This window comes from Procambarus clarkii, chromosome 74 (assembly GCF_040958095.1).
Source record: "Procambarus clarkii isolate CNS0578487 chromosome 74, FALCON_Pclarkii_2.0, whole genome shotgun sequence".
Classification (NCBI taxonomy): domain Eukaryota; kingdom Metazoa; phylum Arthropoda; class Malacostraca; order Decapoda; family Cambaridae; genus Procambarus; species Procambarus clarkii.
Window position 1 is genome coordinate 14,503,437 of NC_091223.1, and position 25,618 is coordinate 14,529,054.

Here is a 25,618-nt window from a genome sequence, read left to right on the forward strand (position 1 = left end):
AACATTTCTGATTCTGGTAATGATAAAGTCTACCTTCTACTCTGTTACTATGACTCTTATCCCATTAATGTATTGTACTTTATATGTAAACTTTCCCAATGATAAATGTAAGACCATTTATGAATATACATGGGTAGATGTATATGAGTGTGTATTACTGTATCTACACTCCCAGTTCGTCATATCCATTCCACTAAGTGTCCAAACCCTATCATCTTCCCCCCCCCCCCCACCACAATATTGACCTGCCATTTAGAGCGGCTCTCACATTCCCAGCGTTGAAAGTCCACTTCGGGCTCACCATAGCCCGTGCTACTTGGAACTTTTTGTTCCAGGTAGCGTATATTAAACAACAAACAACCCAGAGTTGAAAATATACTCCGAGTCCCTCCGCAGACGACTTCAATCTTCTCCCGCGGACGTTCAGAAATGTTTGCTGATAAATGAACAAATCCACAAGGGCCGTGACGAGGATTCGAACCTGCGTCCGGGAGCATCCCAGACACTGCCTTAATCGACTGAGCTACGACAGGGTTAAAAGGGTTGAAACCGAAGTTCTACTGATATTCTGAACGATGTTTTGTTATGAGTCTTGGGAGCGTGTTAAGGAATGTCTTCCTGGGACACTAAGGAATGTCTTCCTGGGACACTAAGGAATGTCTTCCTGGGACACTAAGGAATGTCTTCCTGGGACACTAAGGAATGTCTTCCTGGGACACTAAGGAATGTCTTCCTGGGACACTAAGGAATGTCTTCCTGGGACACTAAGGAATGTTTCCGTGGGGGAGGAAGGATGTTGGGAAGTGCCTTGAGGAATGAGGCTGAATGGATATCCTCAGATAATCACAAAATAACTTACATTGAGGAGTGGCTTTGGCGTATTAGAAGATCATTAGAAGTCAAACAAGGCTATTAGTAGAAGCGTTCTAACGACCCAAACACGGCAAGATGCAGGTTCTCAGTGAAGTTTTTGTCAGGAATTGTCAAATCAGTTTATAAATTTCCATTTATTATCCATCGAAACTCGGGCGTAATTTGCTAGGCTGATCTAATTAGTTGTTTAAGGAGGCTTACATCTATCAATGTTTACCTGGTTGTTGAAGTGTTTTGTAGCTGAACATGAGGCGATTGTGGTAGCAAACACCACGGCTCGTCAATAGTGGTGTTGCGCGCGCGCGCGCACGCACGCACGCACACACACACACACACACACACACACACACACACACACACACACACACACACACACACACGCACCCGTCTATACGAGGCAGCCGTTCTATACACACACACACCCGTCTATACGACGCAGTCGTCCTATACACACACACACACACACACACACACACACACACACACACACACACACACACACACACACACGCTAAAATTATGAGAAGGATTAAAACAGAAGAGGACTGTTTGAGGCTTCAAGAAGACCTAGACAAGCTGAAGGAATGGTCGAACAAATGGTTGTTAGAGTTTAACCCAACCAAATGTAATGTAATGAAGATAGGTGTAGGGAGCAGGAGGCCAGATACAAGGTATCATCTGGGAGAGGAAATTCTTCAGGAGTCAGAGAAGGAAAAAGACTTGGGGGTTGATATCACGCCAGACCTGTCTCCTGCAGCACATATCAAGCGGATAACATCAGCGGCATATGCCAGGCTGGCCAACATACGAACGGCATTCAGAAACTTGTGTAAAGAATCATTCAGAACTTTGTATACCACATATGTCAGGCCAATCCTGGAGTATGCAGCCCCAGCATGGAGTCCATATCTAGTCAAGGATAAGACTAAACTGGAAAAGGTTCAAAGGTTTGCCACCAGACTAGTACCCGAGCTGAGAGGTATGAGCTACGAGGAGAGACTACGGGAATTAAACCTCACTTCGCTGGAAGACAGAAGAGTTAGGGGGGACATGATCACCACATTCAAGATTCTGAAGGGGATTGATAGGGTAGATAAAGACAGTCTATTTAACACAAGGGGAACACGCACAAGGGGACACAGGTGGAAACTGAGTGCCCAAATGAGCCACAGAGATATTAGAAAGAACTTTTTTAGTGTCAGAGTGGTTGACAAATGGAATGCATTAGGGGGTGATGTGGTGGAGGCTGACTCCATACACAGTTTCAAGTGTAGATATGACAGAGCCCGATAGGCTCAGGAATCTGTACACCTGTTGATTGACGGTTGAGAGGCGGGACCAAAGAGCCAGAGCTCAATCCCCGCAAACACAACTAGGTGAGTACAACTAGGTGAGTACACACACACACACACACACACACACCCGTCCTATACATACACACACACACCCGCCTATACGACGCAGCCGTCCTATACACACCCACCCCGAGGACACAAGGCGCCTATCCACTGGTTTATGCACCACACACGGCACTACACGGCCCCATACATCGTCACCCCCTAGGTGAAGGGGCAGCCTACACGACGAAGCGGTAGGGAACTATCAAGGGGGAAAGTGCCAAGTCATTACGACTATATAGCACTGGGAAGGGGTCAGGATAAGGCTTTGGGATGGGACGGAGGGAAAGGAATGGTGCCCAACCACTTGTGGACGGTCGGGGATTGAACGCCGACCTGCATGAAGCGAGACCGTCGCTCTACCGTCCAGCGAAAGTGGTTGGGCAGCGTGTAAGGTAATACTTGGCAATGTTTAGGACCTCGGGGTCCGCCCTCTCTCTCCCTAACTGCTGAGGAAAGAATATACGAAGCCAGTATATCTTTCAGCGATCATATGGCAGTTTTGTTTACATTGATTAAATGATTTGCGAAGCCCAACGAGGTTGTTTACATCAATAATAACCTTCGATTGTGTAGTTTACAAGCTCGTAAGCGGTTACATGTGTGTGTGTGTAAACAAAGCCGCTATAATCAAGGAAAGATGTAGCGGTTTCGTAAGAGTTTGCTTGAGGAATCTCGGTCGTAAAGTGTGCAAGTTGACGCGTGTTACCGTCAACTTGCAAGTTGGGGGAGAGACCAGCTTCTCCAAGACGGCCACAATGTCCACACACAACTTGGTCCAGGACGGACCGAGACGTCATCGTCGTTTCATCATTTTCTGGTGTCTGGTTCGAGCGTCAATATCACTTGAATTAATATTTTTATCAACACATGTTAAACGAAGAGAAGTCAGAGAGACACGAGACCTGCTTTCCTACAACGTTTGAAGGCTGACGATGTCCCCAGGGACCACCAGGTGTCCCCAGGGGCCACCAGGTGTCCCCAGGGACCACCAGGTGTCCCCAGGGACCACCAGGGCCCACCAGGGACCACCAGGTGTCCCCAGGGACCACCAGGTGTCTCCAGGGACCACCAGGTGTCAAGTGCTCAACAGGTATAGCCATGTTTACAGCAGGTGCTCAGCAGGTGCTCAGCAGGTGGTCAGCAGGTGGTGGGCAGATGTGAGCCACCGTCGCCAGGGGACTGATGACGGTAGCGGGGATATTGATGAGAGAGTGACCCCGGGTACAAGACCACACTTCCCCACCGGCGTGTTGAACGGTCCCAACACACACACACACACACACACACTCATCCGCCCTTCACAGCCCTCCACCCCCCCTATACTGGCTGGGGACGGGGCTCGCTCTCCTGTGTCTACAGCTGAGAGAGAGAGAGAGAGAGAGAGAGAGAGAGAGAGAGAGAGAGAGAGAGAGAGAGAGAGAGAGAGAGAGAGAGAGAGAGAGAGAGACAGAAAGACAGAGATAAAGAGACAGACAAAGAGACAGGGAGAAAGAAAGAGAAAGAGACAGACAGAGAGAGAGAGAGAGAGAGAGAGAGAGAGAGAGAGAGAGAGAGAGAGAGAGAGAGAGAGAGAGAGAGAGAGAGAAAGTTCCGGAACAAGGGCTTCACTGACGACTTGTGTTCGAATCACAACGCTGTAAATGCTTCACCCACGTACTACAAATACAAATAATCGCCAACAGAACCTAAACACCTAACCTAACCAGTGCCTAAATATGCACAGTATGATAATATACATCACAATATTAATTTATATTTGAGAAAACTCATCATTTTGAATGAACTGAGTGTTTAAAATGGATGAATGCATCTTTGGGGTCGACCGCTGGATGGAATGGACTTGATATGAGGACCGGTTGTATTTCTGTGGTGAGACGGAGACCGTGAAGCTGGTGACTTTTAACTTAAGCGCTCTCGGGGGGCTGAGTTTACATTCATTTGTTCATCCACATACCAACATAAACACAGCATGTATGTCAGACCATCAATCACATGCATGTCAGACCATCAATCACATGCATGTCAGACCATCAATCACAGCATGCAGACAGATCATCAATCACAACAAACTTTTTTTTTTAATCAGCAAGTTTGTGAATGAACCCGACCCCCCCCCCCCCCGGGGTTCCCCAAATGAGCGTAGTAAATCTCATTGTTTACTACGATGTAAACACACACACGTGACAACATTCTTGTCTACAGTTGTGACCTTATGAAGGTCGAATTGCTGACCTTCCCAAGGATGCAACCTGAAACAGCTGCCTAATTGGTGGAAGTTATGAACTCCAGAGTGAACAGAGGCATCAGGTGTAATGTAACCACCTATACATCAACTGCTGATCTCCCCTTCCCCCCCTAGATGTAACCTACTACAGTTGCATATAACTCCCGGACAATTATTGACGCGTTTCATAATGCTTATTACATTTTCAAAGACTTCATGGACAACGAAACGCGTTCAGGCGTCAGACCAGTAATAAAGATTGAATTTTGGAGAGTTAATCTATCAATTACCCTCGACAGTGAAGAAGAATGAAAGAAATATTGAGAAGATTCGTGTTAGAATTATTAATCTTACCCTTTCGGTCATATTCTACACACACACACACACACACATTATATATATATATATATATATATATATATATATATATATATATATATATATATATATATATATATATATATATATATATTATATTATATATATATTTATATATATATTGAAATACGTTATTTATATTTATTAGGTGTGTATTGTCGCATGCATGAATGTACTAACAGAGTTGAGCTATCATATAATAACATTGTTCTGGTGGATTATTACCATTAGTGAGGTGTTGAAAGCACTTCAGTCATTAAATATGACTAAATTGCTTGACATGTTTCCCCATAATATTTCATATTGATATTACCATTATTATTCACAGAGTCCCACTTAAACGCCAAAATGGCTTTCCGTTTTCCTTTTCATTGCAAAGTAAAATGGTGATATGATAATTGATGTGCAGACGAGAGGCAAATGGCGTTCGCTGTATCGAATATCATTCGCTAAACCGAATGGTGTTCGATAATCCGAATGGCGTTCGCTGAATCAAATGTCATTCGCTAAACCAAACGGTGTTCGATAATCCGAATGGCGTTCGCTGTATCGAATGCCATTCGCTAAACCGAACGGTGTTCGATACTCCGAATGGCGTTTGCTGTATCAAACGTCATTCGCTAAACCGAACGGTGTTCGATAATCCGAATGGCGTTTGCTGTATCAAACGTCATTCGTTAAACCGAACGGTGTTCGATAATCCGAATGGCGTTTGCTAATTCCTAAATCGCTGTAACAAGTGCCTATGAGGTACACATAAATCACGCGGGCATGGCCAATTTATCACTGCTGACACAAGCCAAAAATGTGGCAAAATAATTATTATGAAACGGTAAAACAGCCATTGGCGAGCGGTGGCAACATTTTCATATCACCGCCCGGTCCATTACGCGCTCGGCTCTCAAACATGTTTGTTAACACAAACTGTGGCGGATTTTGATGTATTTTGGTGTGGGTTTTATTTTTCTGAGATTAAACACAGTTCCATGTGAGATGGGATCACTAGACGTAAGCTGTTGAAGAGTCCCACATTAGACGAATCATTAGATGTAAGCTGTTGAAGAGTCTCACATTAGACGAATCATTAGATGTAAGCTGTTGAAGAGTCTCACATTAGACGAATCATTAGACGTAAGCTGTTGAAGAGTCCCACATTAGACGAATCATTAGATGTAAGCTGTTGAGTCTCACATTAGACGAATCATTAGACGTAAACTGTTGAAGAGTCCCACATTAGACGAATCATCAGACGTAAGCTGTTGAAGGATACTGTAAACAAATGTAATTCATCTTGCAAAACTGACGAGCCTCAGTAGATAACGAGAGTTGCAAACTGTTCATCGTTTTAATACGCTGCAATCTGTATTGTAATTCACTCGAGGAGATCTGAAGAACTTCTCAAGTTGCACAACAAGTTTGCTAGTGCAGGTTAGTTGACTAAGACTCTCAACTGCCGTCATTTCCTGATGCCATGTATGACTAACCATCCTGAGAAATGGATAATATTATGACTAACCATCCTGTGAAATAGATAATATTACATGACCCTTTAGCTTCCTCCCATGACCTATAGTCCGCAGTTCTTCATGTAAAAGCAAGCAAGCAAAGCACTGTTCTTTACCTAAGATTATTAAACAACGTAAAATGTTGTATATTCATTGGAGGTCGTTACTTTAGGGTTGTTTAAATCAATATTGACACCAACCTTTCTGCCGGCATCTTCCCAGATTTTGTATTCTGGTTTATAATTCTGTCCTTGATGCAAATATCATTATATCAGCATAAAGAAAGTGGTTTAAGTAAGCACACTTTGCATATTGTCCTCTCTCTCTCTCTCTCTCTCTCTCTCTCTCTCTCTCTCTCTCTCTGAAAGACGTGGAAACTTTCATCATTGTAGTTAAGAGCTTAGGGAAATCCGCGTCACTTTCGCCAACTCCTTTTTTCTACTCTTAACTTTCAGCTCTTCATGCTATGTGTAGTGAAAGTGACCTTCTTCGTTCTATGTAGCTGAACGGTCTTTGCGTTGCGTAGCTGAATTAACGGTCTTTGCGTTGCGTAGCTGAATTAACGGTCTTTGCGTTGCGTAGCTGAATTAACGGTCTTTGTGTTGCGTAGTTGAAATAACGGTCTTTATGTTGCGTAGTTGAAATAACGGTCTTTGTTTTGCGTAGTTGAAATAACGGTCTTAGCGCTGCGTAGTTGAAATAACGGACCTTCACAGGTGGTCGGTTACCTAGCTAAAACAATGTTCCATCACCCGTCATTGTTACGTAACTCAAGTGTCATTACTTAAGTAGTGTGTTACGAAGCTGAAGTAAGATGATGGCTGTAAAGTAATCAACATATATAGTTAAAAGACGCTTCCATTCCTGTTGTTGTTAAAGATTCGCTACCTCGAACACAAAGTTCCACGTAGCACGGGCTATGGTGAGCCCGAAGGCCTTAATAAGGCTGATTCAAGCACCTGTGACCTCTCTTCATGTAAACGACTCAAGAAACTTCACTTTCCATCAATCACCAACTCAATACCTGTTTAGTTCATGTATACATAAACTGAAATATACGTGGAACAGGTGATCAGGTATTCTTGTGCATATACATGTGTGTGTGTGTGTGTGTACTCACCTAGTTGTACTTGCAGAGGAATGAGCTTCGCCTCTTGCGCTCCGCCTCTCAAGCCTATATTGATCCGCGCCGTATTGACGTTTGTGTAGTGTGTTTTGGAGTCTAGTTAAGATGGTTTCTAGTTTGAGTTTCTAGTTTGAGATGGTTTCATAAGCCAATTATGTTTAAAACCGTTAAACCCGTTAGAACCGTCAAAACTGTTATATCCGTTTGGTAGAACCGTTGTTAGAACCGTTAGAACCGTTGTTAGAACCGTTAGAACCGTTAGAACCTTTTAAAACCGTTAAAACCGTTAAAAACCGTTAGAACCGTTAAAAACCGTTAGAACCGTTAAAACCGTTAGAACCGTTAAAACAGTTAGAACCGTTAAAACAGTTAGAACCGTTAAAACAGTTAGAACCGTTAAAACCGCTAGAACCGTTAGAACCGCTAGAACCGATAAAACCGTTAGAACCGTTAAAACCGTTAGAAGTCAAAACCGTTAGAAGTCAAAACCGTTAGAAGTCAAAACCGTTAGAACCGTCAAAACCGATAGAACCGTCAAAACCGTTAGAACCGTTAAAACCGCTAGAACCGTTAAAACCGTTAGAACCGTTAAAACCGTTAGAACCGTTAAAACCGTTAGAACAGTCAAAACCGTTAAAACCGTCAAAACCGTTAAAACCGTTAAAAACCGTTAGAACCGTTAAAAGAGTTAGAACCGTTAAAACAGTTACACAGCCGTTATTGTGTGTGATTGTTCAAGTTATTCATTACTTTGACATTACAAAAAAAATGCATTTATAATGTTTAAAGAGGCTGGTTCAGGTACATAGTTACGGTGAGTGCCCCCCCCCCTTTCCATCGTAACTACCAGTACGTAGTTATTATGAATGACTGTTTAATTCACCTCATTACATCTCCTCATAACTCGCGCCTCTCAACTCTGGGACCAGTCTGGCGGCACACCTCTGGTCTTCCTTCACCTTTGTTTTGTATTTAACGAGACTCCAGGCTGGTGCCGCATACTCCGCTCTGGGGTCTGAGATATGCGAGAAATGAATCTATACTCAGGGGCCAGATTCACGAAAGCACTTACGAACGTGTACATCTTTTCTCAATTTTTGGCGGCTTTGTTTCCAATTATCAAACAGTTAATGAGCTCCGAAGCACCAGGAGGCTGTTTATAACAATACCAACAGTTGATTGGCAAGTTTTCATGCTTGTAAACTGTTTAATAAATGTAACCAAAGCCGTCAAAGATTGAGGAATGATGTACACGTTCGTAAGTATTTGCGTAAGTGCTTTCGTGAATCTGGCTCCAGGAGGGAGGGAGGGAGGGAGGGAAGAAGGAGGTAGAGATGGAGGGAGAGAGGGAGAGAGAGGGAGAGAGGGAGAGAGAGGGAGAGAGGGAGAGAGGGAGGAGCAGGAGATGACCTCACAGCATCAGGAGAGAGAGGAGGAAGAGCAGCTCCCACCACACAACTCTAAGGAGAATGCTGCTCACATTTAAATAAGTGAGGTTCTGTGTGTCTGTCCCATCTGTAAAAGGGACGGACCGGCAAGATGGAATGGGAAGACGGAACACAAGAGGGAGGGAAGGAAGAAAGACGGAGGGAAAGGAGAAGGAAAGGAGGAGGGGGGGAGAGGGGGTGGGGGGGAGCTAGCAGACACAGACCCGCCACCCCCCCGCCACCCCCATACATCCAGGATAAAATATGTTAAGTGTTTTAGTTGGTAACTTTTCTTCAATAAGTAAGCTCGTGTAACTCACTTGCACCATCACACTGTCTCTTGCACCATCACACACTGCCTCTTGCACTATCACCCTGAACCCTAGCAACCCACCAAACCCACTGAGACCGATGCACACCATACGTCAGAATCACGGTGCTTTCATTCTTACTAACGCGTCGCATTTGAACGCATTCGGTAGATTCCGTTTAAAATAAAAAGGAGGAAAGGGGGGGGGGGGAATTGTGTTAAGGAGGCGAGAGAAGGGGGTGATGGTGGTGATGGTGGTGGTGATGGTGGTGGTGGTGGTGGTGGTGGTGGTGATGGTGATGGTGATGGTGATGGTGGTGGTGATGGTGATGGTGGTGGTGATGGTGGTGGTGGTGATGGTGGTGGTGGTGGTGGTGCGGGCGGCCGCCATGTTGGGGCGCCAGTGGTGGTGTGTTTATCCTGGGCCCACTGTAAGCGACACCCGTTAGCGGCCGTATTGATTTTAATTTTTGTTGCTTGACACTACTACTGTCCCCCTCTACACCCCTCTCTCTCAGCCCCCCCCCTGAGACCTCTCTCTCTCTCTCTCTGTCTCTCTCTCTCTCTCTCTCTCTCTCTCTCTCTCTCTCTCTCTCTCTCTCTCTCTCTCTCTACCTCTCTGGTTCCTCTAGCCCTCCTCTCTACCATCCCGCTTTCATCTCATGCCTCTTGTGCCTGTAGGATCCAGCTGTTAGCTCTTGGACTCCGCCTCTCTACTCGTCTAATGTGCTGATTCCCTATGCCTATTTTGGTCTATATCTATTACATTACATATGTATGTTTGTCTCTAACACACACATCCCCAGGATATGTAGCTCGGAGCAGCTGTTTAATTTCTGTGTGCCTATTTACTGCTAGGTGAGCAGGTGCATTAGGGTGAAGGAAACTGTTCATTTGTTTTCCGCTGGTGCCAGAAATCGAACCCCGGCCCCTAGGTCTAAGAGTCTGTGTGTGTGTGTGTGTGTGTGTGTGTGTGTGTGTGTGTGTGTGTGTGTGTGTGTGTGTGTGTGTGTGTGTGTACTCACCTAGTTGTACTCACCTAGTTGTGTTTGCGGGGGTTGAGCTCTGGCTCTTTGGTCCCGCCTCTCAACCGTCAATCAACAGGTGTACAGATTCCTGAGCCTATTGGGCTCTGTCATATCTACACTTGAAACTGTGTATGGAGTCAGCCTCCACCACATCACCCCCTAATGCATTCCATTTGTCAACCACTCTGACACTAAAAAAGTTCTTTCTAATATCTCTGTTGTGTGTGTGTGTGTGTGTGTGTGTGTATACATATAACAATATATCTGATTCTCCCCACTCTAAATGTGTGTGTGTGTGTGTGTGTGTTTATCCACGTGTTTATCTCCTTCTCTCCCTCTCCCTCTCCCTCTCTTACTCTCTCCCTTCACCGTTTCTCTCATTCCCCCTCTTTTTCCCAGGAGACAGGACGAGGCGTCATTGTGCTTCTGTGGTGTCGCTCGGGACCAACTTGGAGTGTTTTTTATGCCAGGACGGTCGCCCGCCTGCTCTCTCTCTCTCCCCTCTCTCCCCCCTCTCTCACTCTCCCTCCCTCTCTCTCACTCTCTCTCCCTCTCTCTTCTCTGACTCCAGAGGTGGTCAGAAATATGGCTTCTAGACACTCAGACAACTGCCATGAGGACAGGAGTTGAGGAAGGAACTTTCCCGCTTACAAATACAATAAGATTTAGGAGTCTACATCAGTGGAAATGTTCCACCAGAGACACACACACAGCGCCAGCATGCGCCTCACCGCCAAGCACCACACACACCCGCCAGGAACTTGCACAAAGGAACCAAGGAGCATTTCCAACGCTATGTGTAATCTATGCAAGACGGGCATTGAGTACCAGGCATGGAACCCCTTTCCTAAAACAAATATATAAAGGTTCAAAAGAGTAACAAAACAGGTATCACAGGAGCGGGGGGGGGGAGACTGTAGGCTATGGAAGAAGATTGAGGGAACTGATACTGTCTAAACTGGAGATAGGAAGCTATAGGATAGACATGCTCAACCCCCGCAAGCAAAACTAGGTGAATACACACACACACAACACACACACACAACACACACACACAACACACACACACACACACACAACACACACACACACACACACACACACAACACACATTCATTCCTCTAAATGTTTGTCAATGATGCGAAAATTAGGAGGATTAAGAGAGCAAGAGACTACAAGATGACCTGGACAAACTAAAAGTATGGTCCAACAAATGGTTAATAAAGTTTAACTCAAGTATATGTAAAGTAATGAAGCTAGGAGGAGAGAGAATGAAGCAAGACACATGGTACCAAACGAGACATGAAATCTTTCGAGAAACGGCCAGAGAGAGAAGGATTTAGGGAGGTAGATATCACACCAAATATCACTCCTGAAACCCACATCAAAAGGATATCATCAGCGGCAAGATTGGCTAACATCACGATATGCACCTACATACTGCCTCTTACATACGTGTAAGTCTTTTCAAATTAGTGCAAAGAATCACTTAGAACCTCGCATATCACGTATGTCAGACCAATCCTGCCTTAGAATCCGCGTCTTGTGGAGCTTAAAACCAAGACTGAGAAAGTAAAAATGGTTTGCAAGACGATTAGTGTCAGAGTTACGAGAGGTGAGCCAAGATAATAGGTTAATGAGCTGAATCTCACAACGCTGAAGGAAAGACAGCGGAGACATGATCACAGTGTAAGAAATACAAGACAATACTCGCACCCAGCACGGGATGGTCAACAAATCACTGACAGAAGAAGAAGAAGTAGTTGTAGAAGCCACCTCCATCCACAACTTTAACTAAATAACGCAACAGGTACTTCGAGACCAATAGACAAGAACTAAACTTGACTCTCCTAGTGACTGACAGGCATGACTGACAGGCACCCCCCCCCCCACCCAGCGTGACACCAATATCATATGCGTGTGACCAGCTAACAATCGAGCGGCAGTTAAGAGCTTCAAACACACATTCCCACCACATGTCTGGTAATCTGCGTTTGGGTTTAACACTATAATGGTAGTCACTTAGTGGGGAAGGGGAGGGGGGGGGCAGTAGGGGGAGGGGGAGGAGTGCCAGGAGTGCCTGGGGAGGGGGCCAGAGTGCCACGCTGCCTCTCACACTATGCCATCCCGCGAAACACTAATCCAAGTGCTGGAAATTAATGTCGTGGGAAAGGTTTTTATTGATTTCCCTCCGCTTTGTCCTTGTGAGTTTTAGTTTTCTGGCGAGACACCCGAGTGTCACCCCCCAGTGTCACCCCCGTGTCACCCCCGTGTCACCTCGCTATCCCAGTGCCACCCTGTCACCCCAGTGTCACCTTCCTTCACCACAGTGCCACCCCTCATGTCACCTTGCTATCCCAGTGGCATCCTGTCACCCCAGTGTCACCTTCCTTCACCGCAGTGCCACCCCTCATGTCACCTTGCTATCCCAGTGGCACCCTGTCACCCCCGTGTCGCCTCGCTATCCCAGTGCCACCCTGTCACCCCAGTGTCACCTTCCTTCACCCCAGTGCCACCCCTCATGTCACCTTGCTATCCCAGTGCCACCCTGTCACCCCAGTGTCACCCTGTCACCCCAGTGTCACCCTGTCACCCCAGTGTCACCCTGTCACCCCAGTGTCACCCGCGCGTCACCCGCGTGTCACCCTGTCACCCGCGTGTCACCCTGTCACCCCAGTGTCACCCTATCACCCCAGTGTCACCCCCGTGTCACCCCAGTGTCACCCCCGTGTCACCCTGTCACCCCAGTGTCACCCCCGTGTCACCCCCGTGTCACCCCAGTGTCACCCTGTCACCCCAGTGTCACCCCAGTGTCATCGCAGTGTCACCCTGGTGTCACCCTGTCACCCCAGTGTCGCAAATCAAGTCTACTGGAAGAGTTGGCTAAAAATTGAAAGGCCCGAGATTCCAACTTATGTTTAAATTCAAGAGAATGTAATCTAAGTTTGGAACCTTGAGACCTTAAAACTCTAACTAAGTCTTCCAATAGACTTGATTCCAGGAATTTAGAGATTCTGTATATAAAGCTAAACACCTCAGTTGAATTGTCTTGAAATTCCTGTTGCTTAATTCAATTAATCGGGTCAGTTTCTTTGAGTGACTTTGTTTACATTTATTAAACAGTTTGCGAGCCTTGAAACGGCTCGACTGAGAAAAGATCGAGAAAAGATGTAGAGGTTTCGTAAGTAGCTGCGGAAATACTTGATGATTCCCGGTCAAGGAGTTTCCCCCCTCTATGTAGTTATTGTTTTCAGACTTATGATTTAGGCGTATTTTGTCTCTAATTAGGCTGTTTCTTATAATCACGGAATCGTTATAAAAAGACTTGTTTGGTCTCGGGTATTTTTAAGGGATCATGTCTATAATCTTTGTCATTTTCTCTGTACCTTTTTGTATTTTTTATATTTTGTCTTCAATAATTGTTTAAAGTTTCTTACATTTATGTAATCTGCATTTTATCACACACACAGAAATCAGAATAGCGTGATGCATCAATGAATAAAGCCACAAGGGACGTGACGAGGGTTCGAATCCTGGTCACGGCCCTTGTGGATTTGTTGTGCATTTTATCAGCTGGTGAAGGTGATGTAAGGTTATATTGGCCGTGAGGGGGCAGCACAAGCACATACTCACGACATCAAAGATTTTCTCTCAAGGTTCTTTAATTGCTTCTTCGAGGCTATGGGGCTTCCTTAAGTGTTTGCTCTTTCGGCCCGCCTCTCAACTGTCAAACTGTTTACTAACTACTTTTTTTTTTCTCCACACACACACACACCAGGAAGCAGCCCGTGACAGCTGACTAACTCCCAGGTACCTATTTACTGCTAGGTAACAGGGGGCATTCAGGGTGAAAGAAACTTTGCCCATTTGTTTCTGCCTGGTGCGGGAATCGAACCCGCGCCACAGATTTACGAGTCCTGCGCGCTATCCACCAGGCTACCAAGCCCTCACCATAAAAAGGAGAGATGTCCTGTTTAACAAGAGAGAGAGAGAGAGAGAGAGAGAGAGAGAGAGAGAGAGAGAGAGAGAGAGAGAGAGAGAGAGAGAGAGAGAGAGAGAGAGAGAGAGAGAGAGAGAGAGAGCAATGAAGTGACAGCTGATGCTTCGCTACATTCTAGTGAGCGCCCTGTGCGTGTGTATGGGTCACTACTAAATCACTACTAAACACTCTAAAATCACTACTAATATCACTACTAAACAATGAGAATTATGAATGACTGGAGGAAACGAATTATTTCACGCACCCGTCCAATACCCGTCCAGTACCCGTCCAGTACCCGTTTCGCGCCTAATACCATGCACCTGCAGGTATATTGCTCTGTCACTGACGGTAATGAAAGGTGTGGACCGTTAATTGTGCACCAGGCCACTGCTACTTTCACTCTACTGAGATTGCCAAATGGAGAATGTTTGATCACGACTTCCAGAGAAGTGAGAATTGTTCATTTCTTGCGCTAGAGACTCGCGGGTTCAACAAGTTACTCAGCCTGTCACTGTTGTCTTCATCGCTTGTTCCCCCTCCCACACTCCTCCCCCCAACTGTCATTCCTGGTGTCATGGGGTCTGGCACCAGGGCGGTTCAGTAATGGTAGAGGGGGGGGGAGGGGGGCAGTTAGCGTCCTGACAACTGTCATTGTCTAGAGATGGCCAGAGTCTTCTTGAAACTCTTTGAGAGCTGCTCTCACTCTCACTAAATACCAAAGCTTTGTTCAGTCATCTTAACTTTGAGAGTGTTGTGGTCTCGCTCTTAAATCCATTACGCTATGAAAAAAAGCTTTTTTATATCTATATATTAAACTGTGTGAGTAGTTTATCAAAACTATGCTTACAGAAATGAATCTTGGGGGTTCGGTTTCTGAGCCTATTATGTACCTCTGTCACCTTCCCTACTGCTACCCAGAGGATGGGTGTGCGGCCCACTGTCACCTACTGGATGGGTGACTCACTATGCCACCTACAGGAGGGGGGGGGTATATGGCCGCCCACCACCACCCACAGCAGAGGTATGGGGTACATAATAAACTAAACTGGAAACTCTTTCCTTTCATTGTTTACTTCTGGCGGTTGGAGAGGTTCCGCCTTGATTCTTTGTGGGGAAGACAGGTTTCTTATCTTGAGGTTATCTTGAGATGATTTCGGGGCTTTAGTGTCCCCGCGGCCAGGTCCTCGACCAGGCCTCCACCCACAGGAAGCAGCCCGTGACAGCTGACTAACTCCCAGATACCTATTTACTGCTAGGTAACAGGGGCATTCAGGGTGAAAGAAACTTTTGCCCATTTGTTTCTGCCTCGTGCGGGAATCGAACCCGCGCCACAGAATTACGAGTCCTGCGCGCTATCCACCAGGCTACGAGGCCCCCAAATGTTAATATAACTAAGGTTATACGCCCTATCTCCGTTGTCCAAGACACCTGCTTGACGCCGTGTACGCATTCTCTCACTCTCCCTCACTGCTAGTGAGAGAGAGGGAGAGCAAGGAACCGCAATACCCACTCAATACTTCTGGTGTGTCTTAGAAATAGTGAGGTTTATGATTTCACAAGTGTGTTCATACCTGCAACCACACACACACACACACACGCACACACACACACACACACACACACACACACACACAAATGGCCGAGGTATCACCCAATAACTATCCACTAACAAGTAATATGAAACTCTCTCTCTTTGTCAATTAGTGAGTGAACTCATTTCGCATACGCCGCCCCCTTGAAAATTAAATGACAACTGGTGAAGTCTTTCGTCGCTGGTAAATTTGGTGTCCAGTTGAGAGGGGGGGGCTGGGGGGATGTAGGGGGGGAACTGGGGGGGCTGGGGGGATGTAGGGGGGGAACTGGGGGGGCTGTGGGAGAGGGAGGGGAACTGGGGGATGTGGGAGGGGGGGGGAGAGAGGTGTTCGGTTGATGGTGTGAGAGTAGAAGTGGACGAATTTAGTCGGTTTGGTGAGAAGTGGATGGGATTGATCACTGGTGCTGGGCGAGGAGGGGGGGAGAGGGGGGAAGGGCTACAGGTGTAGGGGGGAGTGTGGGGCCGAAGGGGGGGGGGGAGGCGACGACACAATCAGGGACCTAGTGGTAATACTTGCCAACATTTCAATAACTGTTGGTGGAAGCTGCGACACACACACACACACACACACACACACACACACACACACACACACACACACACACACACACACAGGCTAACCTCTAATAAATCCTCACTGAACCTCACCCACTATAAAACCGTAGAGCAGACAGCACCAGCCGGGCTCAGCCGCAGGAGTCGCAGAAGCAGACGAAAAGCGCAGAAACAGCAGCAGCAGCAGCAGGAAGCAACGCTAAAGCAGACATAACAGCAGACGTAGGCGCAGAAGCAGACTGAAAATCACCAAGAAGAAAAGGAGAAGAAGGTGGTAGCCAGGCCGCTATTCAAATGACCCGCCATCCTCCTCCCCTCTTAAGGAACACAAGGAAGGAGAAGGAGGAGAGAGAGAGAGAGAGAGGAGAGAGAGAGAGAGAGAGAGAGAGAGAGAGAGAGAGAGAGAGAGAGAGAGAGAGAGAGAGAGAGAGAGTGTGAGAGAGAGGGGGGAGAGGATAGTGAGCCGCCGATGAAATGATACAATCGAGCCGGGTGATGGTGAGGGCTGTACGGGGCCGGGATATTGGTTGTCATCAGAGCGAACTTGACATAATGTGAGGGGGGGGAAGGGCGACTCAATACACGAGGTGAATTACACCAGCGACTGGAAATTGGATAGAAGACAAAAATGAATTAGAGGGAAAATTGGACACACATCATGGAACCTGTAAAGGGGGGGGGGGAAAGGGGGGGAGGGGGGGGGGTTTCAAAGGCGAATGGAACACGTTCTAGACAAGGTGGAGACGGGGCAGAGTCATGCCGTAGTTCCGAGGACCAATGTCCCCGCGACCCGGTCTCTGAGCAGGTCTCGTGGTTGGGAACCTGTTGAGCCAGACTGACGAGACATCGCTGCTCGCAGTCTACTCTACGAGTCACAGCCTGGTTGATCAGGTATCCACAGTGTAGTTCTTTATAAAGTTAGGCCCCTGAGCCCTTAATGTTTAGAGAACTGTGTGTGTAAGCGTACCCACTTGCACCTCCTGTCATGCCTTCACGGGTTGCAGGCAGGTATTCCTGTGTGCAGGTGTGTGCAATATGTGCCTGCAATCATTTCCAGGTGTGCATTATCATGTATATATATATATATATACATGTGTCACACCTGCTCTCTAACGAGTTAATTTGAGAGAGATTTTTAAGGGGTCTCGTATTCCAGTTCCATACATTACCTCTCAATAACGGGGCTGAAAATGAGCCAACACACAGACACAAAGATCTGGAAATAATGAACCCGACGACGTTTCGGTCCGTCCTGGACCATTTATCAGGCTTTAATGGTCCAAGACGGACCGAAGCACCCCCCCCCCCTTACTTCCTTTTAAGACGCGTGTTGACATGTTTTACTCAACATCTTCGGCCAGTGGAGCTTCTAAGCTCGTACACCAGATCAGCAGCTTCGACCATTGTGAATGGGGGTGTTAGTGTGGAGGAATACTCTACAGTATATAGAGGGCTATACTACAGAGGGCCACGAGCGAGGCACACCAAGTACCCCTCATAAACATCTCCTCCTTTCCCAGCATCTCCGGCCTCTAGTGTTAAGTACACTTACAGCAGCTTTATCTTGTCCTTATAGCAGCTTTATCTTGTCCTTCAAGAGTAAGGTCTTCCGCTGTCGTTACTCCAATGGCTTTTATATTACGGGTTTTTGTGTCCAGTGCGATTTGACTGGTTTATGTGGCTTCTGTTTTGTTTGTTCCTGTTGACTGTTGTATAGCTCCTGTTGCTCCTGTTGTATAACAGCTGGAACTTGTCTTCGTAAAACACCATGTTGTTATATGAACACAGTATACACAGAAATCACAATAGCACTGGAATTTCAGTTCTAGAAGCAGAACTTCTGGTTTCAATTCTTTTGACCATGTCGTAACTCAGTCGATTAAGGCAGCGTCTGGAATGCTCTCGGACGTAGGTTCGAATCCTCGTCACGGGCCCTTGTGGATTTGTTCATTGACACCCTACAGTAATCAAGGGCCTGCTTATACTCAAATTTCAGTCCTGTACATAGTCCAGACCTACAGCAAACTCTCAGTGTGTGTGTATATATATATATACATATATGTATGTATATATATATATATATATATATATATATATATATATATATATATATATATATATATATATATATAAGCCTTACAGTACAGGTCACGCCCTTAGATACGACCCGCCAATCACTTAACAGTTTAGAATTCGCGCCCAGTCAATCCTCCCTGGCCAATATTCGAACCCTAGCCCCAAATCGCTCGCTGTGCGAAGGACAAACGTGTTACCAATGCGCCACCAGGAGCAAAATATCGTGTTTAGTCATTTGCTATCATATGTGACGTCACAGTCATGCTATCATATATGATATCACGGTAATACGGTAATGCCATCATATCTGACGTGGCATCAATGGAGATCTTTACCATGCCGCTTGGGCAGTAAAAGCCAGCTTACAGAATTAAAGTTCGATCCTGCTATACCCTCATGAATTACTCTGAGTGTTCCTCCCCATTGCGCGGCTCTCACTAAAGCATGATCACTCTCAGTAATATCCCAACACAAAGTGCAAACATCGACTTTGTTACTTTGGTTGAAACATTGACGAGCTGCGAGAGAGAGAGGAGAGAGAGAGAGAGAGAGAGAGAGAGAGAGAGAGAGAGAGAGAGAGAGAGAGAGAGAGAGAGAGAGAGAGAGAGAGAGAGTATTTCCAGAGTGGTGTATGCTACGGTGTATGGAACATGCTGCTGTATGCTCCGGAATAACAGCAGCAGCAGCAAGAGAAGCAGCAGCAGCAGCAGCAGCAGCAGCAGCAGTAGTGACAGCAAGAGCGGCAGGAGCAGGAGGAAAATGTGTCATATTCGGTGGGAGTGCCGGGGCAGTGGTGTAGCCTGGTGTGTTTGTTATTGGTGAGAGGGGAGAGAGAGAGAGAGGCGAGGGGAGGAGGAGGAGGGAGGAGAGGGGAAAGGCCAGAAGGGTGCTTCACGGGGCCGGAGAGGGGAGAGAGAGCAGCAACGATGGCAGAGGCGCGAGGGGAGACCCAGTCGAGGTACGCTCCGGACTCCTAATGGAAGATTAAAACAGCAACCATCTCAAGGGCTCAACCTGCAAGTGTTCACCAGCGGGGCCCTCAGTACTTGATGGAGAGAGAGAGACAGACTAGACAGAGAGAGACAGAGAGAGAGACAGAGACAGAAAGGGAGGCAGAGAGAGACCCTAGGGACTTAGTCAGGATAGCCTAGTCCCCCCCAAGGCCTAAACACCACGACGAGACCACAAATTGAAAGTCGTCCTCCTATACCCTTCCTCCCCCTGCTTCCTTACCCCCCTCTCTCTCGGATATCCCCCTCCTACTTCCCCCTCTCACTGTCTACACCCCTCTATAGTCCTCCCCTCAGTCCCCCCCTCTCTCACTGTCTAACACACCTCTACAGTAGTCCCCCGCATCCTCGCATGGAAAATGGTCCCACTTGACTTGACAATCCTGGAGCCCCGGTGATGACTTGGATAAGGTAAATCCAGAGGTATAGAGAGGGGACATACACGCGTACATTCCCCCTTCTGCCTCTAAACCCTCTTCTTTACCTCTACAGTGTCCTCTTTACATCTATACATCTCTCTTCTTCACAGCCTCCGCCTATCTCGCAGTTCTTGTGTAGAGAGAGAGAGAGAGAGAGAGAGAGAGAGAGAGAGAGAGAGAGAGAGAGAGAGAGAGAGAGAGAGAGAGAGAGAGAGAGAGCGAGGGGAGGGAGGGGAGGGAGGGAGGGAGAGAGAGAGAGAGAGAGAGAGAGAGAGAGAGAGAGAGAGAGAGAGAGAGAGAGAGAGAGAGAGAGAGAGAGAGAGAGAGAGAGAGAGAGAGCGAGGGGAGGGAGGGAGAGAGAGAGAGAGAGAGAGAGAGAGAGAGAGAGAGAGAGAGAGAGAGAGAGAGAGAGAGAGAGAGAGAGAGAGAGAGACAGGCAGACACAGTGAGAGAGACAGAGACGGAGAGACATAAATAAATAGAGGCCTCGCGCCTGAGTGAACAGCATTCGGTGGTCGTAGAACTAAGAACCCGGGTCCGATTCCCGGCCGAGGCTGAAACAAATAGGCAGAGTTTCTTGCACCCTGATGCCCCTGTTCACCTGGCAGTAAATAGGTACCTGGGAGTTAGCCAGCTGCTACGGGCTGCTTCCTGAGTGTGCGCGCGTTTGAAATAGATGCAGTAAACAGGGAAACACAGGCTTGTTAAAAAGGCGGGGTCCAAGAGCTAATAATTCTGCAGGCACACAGTAAACACACACACACACACACACACACACACACACACACACACACACACACACACACACACACACACACACACACACACACACACACACACGCACACACACACACACACACACGTTTTAAATGTAGATATGATAGAGCCCAGTAGGCTCAGGAACCTGTACACCAGTTGATTGACAGTTAAGAGACGGGACCAAAGAGCCAGAGCTCAACCCCCGCAAACACAACTAGGTGAGTACACACACACACACACACACACACACACACACACACACACACACACACACACACAGTGATGACAGCGCTGGAAGCAGAGTAAGGGTGTGTGTGAGAGAGCAATATTCGGAACGTGAAGGTCCAACAGCTTGTCCACTATTTTAACATTCCACCGCCCCCTTCTCCCCCCCCCTAATCCATACCCCCTCCCCCAACCACGGAAAAGCCCCCCTTCTCCCCTCCTGATCCCCCTCCCCCCTACCATCCAGCATCCCCATATATCCTGATGGCGATCCAACCACCACTACCACCACATCCAGTGATGAATGTGCACCTGAAATTATCTACGTTCGTACGGTTCGCACGTTCGTACGGAAATGCTCACCTAGGTGAGTATAATAAGTAGGTTCTTCCCACCGCTAACTTATACACCCGCGAGATAACGTACGTTTAATGATTGGTATATCTTAATCTCCTCGTTTGACGAGCTGTTCATTTGTTCACTGTCGGCACAAAGTCACAGTGAATAACCCAGCGGGTTTTGTTCCGATTGATGAGTGATGTATTTGCTGCTATGGCGGTGTGTTCACTCACAGGATGAGTGGCGCTGCCCAGTACTGTCACTATGGCGGTGTGTCCACTCACAGGATGAGTGACGCTGCCCAGTACTGTCACTATGGCGGTGTGTTCACTCACAGGATGAGTGACGCTGCCCAGTACTGTCACTATGGCGGTGTGTCCACTCACAGGATGAGTGGCGCTGCCCAGTACTGTCACTATGGCGGTGTGTTCACTCACAGGATGAGTGGCGCTGCCCAGTACTGTCACTATGGCGGTGTGTTCACTCACAGGATGAGTGGCGCTGCCCAGTACTGTCACTATGGCGGTGTGTTCACTCACAGGATGAGTGGCGCTGCCCAGTACTGTCACTATGGCGGTGTGTTCACTCACAGGATGAGTGGCGCTGCCCAATACTGTCACTATGGCGGTGTGTCCACTCACAGGATGAGTGGCACTGCCCAGTACTGTCACTATGGCGGTGTGTTCACTCACAGGATGAGTGGCGCTGCCCAATACTGTCACTATGGCGGTGTGTCCACTTACAGGATGAGTGACGCTGCCCAGTACTGTCACTATGGCGGTGTGTTCACTCACAGGATGAGTGGCGCTGCCCAATACTGTCACTATGGCGGTGTGTAAACTCACAGGATGAGTGGCGCTGCCCAGTACTGTCACTATGGCGGTGTGTTCACTCACAGGATGAATGACGCTGCCCAATACTGTCACTTTGGCGGTGTGTCCACTCACAGGATGAGTGGCGCTGCCCAATACTGTCACTATGGCGGTGTGTCCACTTACAGGATGAGTGACGCTGCCCAGTACTGTCACTATGGCGGTGTGTTCACTCACAGGATGAGTGGCGCTGCCCAATACTGTCACTATGGCGGTGTGTCCACTCACAGGATGAATGACGCTGCCCAATACTGTCACTATGGCGGTGTGTTCACTCACAGGATGAATGACGCTGCCCAATACTGTCACTATGGTGGTGTGTCCACTCACAGGATGAGTGGCACTGCCCAGTACTGTCACTATGGCGGTGTGTCCACTCACAGGATGAGTGGCGCTGCCCAGTACTGTCACTATGGCGGTGTGTCCACTCACAGGATGAGTGACGCTGCCCAATACTGTCACTATGGCGGTGTGTCCACTCACAGGATGAATGACGCTGCCCAATACTGTCACTATGGCGGTGTGTCCACTCACAGGATGAATGACGCTGCCCAATACTGTCACTATGGCGGTGTGTCCACTCACAGGATGAGTGGCGCTGCCCAATACTGTCACTATGGCGGTGTGTCCACTCACAGGATGAGTGACGCTGCCCAATACTGTCACTATGGCGGTGTGTTCACTCACAGGATGAATGATGCTGCCCAATACTGTCACTATGGCGGTGTGTTCACTCACAGGATGAATGACGCTGCCCAATAAAGAAATCCTCATTATCTTTATTTTGCATTCTCTGTAGCTCAGTAAAATAATTAAATTAACAATAACAATCACTCACTAATTGTTAAATAATATCTGTAATATATTATTACATTTTACTAAATGAAACTATCGTACTCGATCAGTCTATCTTGCATGTAAACATTTACAATACAATACAATTTTATTTAGGTAAGGTACATACATACAATAAATATTTACAAGGATTGTTTGACTTATAGGTATAGCTAGTACATACAATGCCTAAAGCCACTATTACGCAAAGCGTTTCGGGCATGATAAACTTAAATGACAAGCTTAATACTATTTCAACTATAACTAAACAATACACTAGTGATTTACACATGAGGTAGAAATGAGACACTGACTCATAAATGAGGGCAGTGGAGGGGGGTAGAATACCTCTCAGCTCCCACAGCTCTTGACTCTATGAGAGTCAAGAGGGACTCATCTCCCAGCTCTGTTTGTTTGTAGGTAAACAGAGCCGCAGCCGCAGGATAACCGCACAATATTTCTGCACAAGCGGCGGTTTGACCGCAGCTTGTGCGACCGCATGCGTCTCACCGCGCAGTTCAAGTGCTTTCCTCACCCTCCTAATGCAATATTCCCGTCTCCAAAGGGAGAATATTACTTTAGGAAGGGGACACTTGAGTTTTATTTCAGTTACCCGTGCTGTGCTGCCATACAATCGTTTTCTATGGGTCTTTACTCTAAAATGTTTCTCACAGAACCGGACGTGGGTTCGAGCCTTCGTCACGGCTCTTGTGGATTAGTTCGCTTCTCACAAGAGCCTCACATGTTACCGTTCCTTAAGAGCTTCCCCTAAACAGCCTGTCCTCCTAAGGCTCCCCCAACGTCAAGAACCTGTCGTCCTAAAGTGCCCCTTATCTTATCGCCAGAGGACCCACAACAGAAAACGGGACAGTATGACAATTCTGCACAATCGTGCTCAGTTAGTCTCCACTGGTGGTGGCAGACCCCAGCCAGCCTCCACCAGTGGTGACAGACCCTAGCCAGCCTCCACCAGTGGTGTCAGACTCCAGCCACCCTCCACCAGTGGTGGCAGACCTCAGCCAGCCTCCACCAGTGGTGGCAGACCCCAGCCACCCTCCACCAGTGGTGACAGACCCCAGCCAGCCTCCACCAGTGGTGACAGACCCCAGCCAGCCTCCACCAGTGGTGACAGACCCCAACCACCCTCCACCAGTGGTGGAAGACCCCAGCCAGCCTCCACCAGTGGTGACAGACCCCAGCCAGCCTCCACCAGTAGTGGCAGACCCCAGCCAGCCTCCACCAGTGGTGACAGACCCCAGCCAGCCTCCACCAGTAGTGACAGACCCCAGCCAGCCTCCACCAGTGGTGACAGACCCCAGCCAGCCTCCACCAGTGGTGACAGACCCCAGCCAGCCTCCACCAGTGGTGTCAGACCCCAGCCAGCCTCCACCAGTAGTGACAGACCCCAGCCAGCCTCCACCAGTGGTGACAGACCCCAGCCAGCCTCCACCAGTGGTAACAGACCCCAGCCAGCCTCCACCAGTGGTGTCAGACCCCAGCCAGCCTCCACCAGTGGTGTCAGACCCCAGCCAGGCTCCACCAGTGGTGTCAGACCCCAGCCAGCCTCCACCAGTGGTGTCAGACCCCAGCCAGCCTCCACCAGTAGTGACAGACCCCAGCCAGCCTCCACCAGTGGTGACAGACCCCAGCCAGCCTCCACCAGTGGTAACAGACCCCAGCCAGCCTCCACCAGTGGTGTCAGACCCCAGCCAGCCTCCACCAGTGGTGTCAGACCCCAGCCAGGCTCCACCAGTGGTGTCAGACCCCAGCCAGCCTCCACCAGTGGTGTCAGACCCCAGCCAGCCTCCACCAGTGGTGACAGACACCAGCCAGGCTCCACCAGTGGTGTCAGACCCCAGCCAGCCTCCACCAGTGGTGTCAGACCCAAGCCAGCCTCCACCAGTGGTGTCAGACCCCAACCAGCCTCCACCAGTGGTGACAGACCCCAGCCATCCTCCACCAGTGGTAACAGACCCCAACCAGCCTCCACCAGTGGTGTCAGACCCCAGCCAGTAGGGAACAACTGGTCCACGCCTCGCTCTAGTCATTACAGTCACTTGACACTCCACAACCCTACCACCCCACCTAGCGATAACTGCCCATAGTAACTATAGTTATTACCAATAACGACGGAATGACACGTGGTGATAATCTATCCTCCTCGTGACGTCACAAAGAAACAGATGAATGCCCCACTGGCGGGCCCACGAACCTCGTTAGCAGGGACTCCGGGGGATATAACGAGCCCCTTCGTTGTCGTGTCGTTAACAACAGCGTGAAGATGGAGGAATGAACAGCTCCCCTACTAAGCACTGGTATTAACAAGGGTTTGGAATCAACCTGATGGGTTGTACTATACTCTGTGGTGGGGTGAGGGAGGAGTGAGGGAGAAGGGGTGAGGGAGGGAGAGAGGGAGGACTCACTCCCTCACTGTGGTTGTGTATTGATTTACCTCCCAACATAATCCCCCCCCCCCTGTGGTTAAATCCCTGGGTATTTAAATCCTCGAGAATTATAAGCATCTGGTGTGTGTGTGTGTGTGTGTGTGTGTGTGTGTGTGTGTGTGTGTGTGTGTGTGTGTGTGTGTGTGTGTGTGTGTATTCACCTAGTTGTGCTTGCGGGGGTTGAGCTTTGCTCTTTCGGCCCGCCTCTCAACTGTCAATCAACTGTTTCTACTATTTT

The 25,618-nt window shown here is 48.0% G+C and overlaps 3 protein-coding genes across 4 annotated transcripts in view; 2 read left to right on the forward strand and 1 right to left on the reverse strand.

Annotated features, from left to right (window-relative positions):
- The window catches only part of LOC123767342 (uncharacterized), an 89,642-nt gene that overhangs the window by 24,942 nt on the left and 39,082 nt on the right, over positions 1 to 25,618 (reverse strand). The gene's annotated exons all lie outside the window — the stretch shown is intronic.
- LOC123767343 (basic salivary proline-rich protein 2) overlaps positions 1 to 25,618 on the forward strand; it is a 65,024-nt gene that overhangs the window by 7,919 nt on the left and 31,487 nt on the right. The window lies entirely within an intron of this gene.
- Positions 21,156 to 24,952, forward strand: LOC138356834 (uncharacterized). Its single transcript, XM_069313172.1, has 2 exons — positions 21,156 to 21,258; positions 23,859 to 24,952. Exons 1-2 carry the CDS (start codon positions 21,156 to 21,158, stop codon positions 24,950 to 24,952), a joined length of 1,197 nt encoding a protein of 398 aa, XP_069169273.1.

Coding starts and splice junctions, on each gene's coding strand:
- LOC138356834 (XM_069313172.1), top strand. CDS start 21,156: ATGGCGATCCAACCACCACTACCACCACATCCAGTGATGAATGTGCAC. Junction 21,259..23,858: donor GTACGGAAATGCTCACCTAG/GTGAGTATAATA, acceptor TGGTGGTGGCAG/ACCCCAGCCAGCCTCCACCA.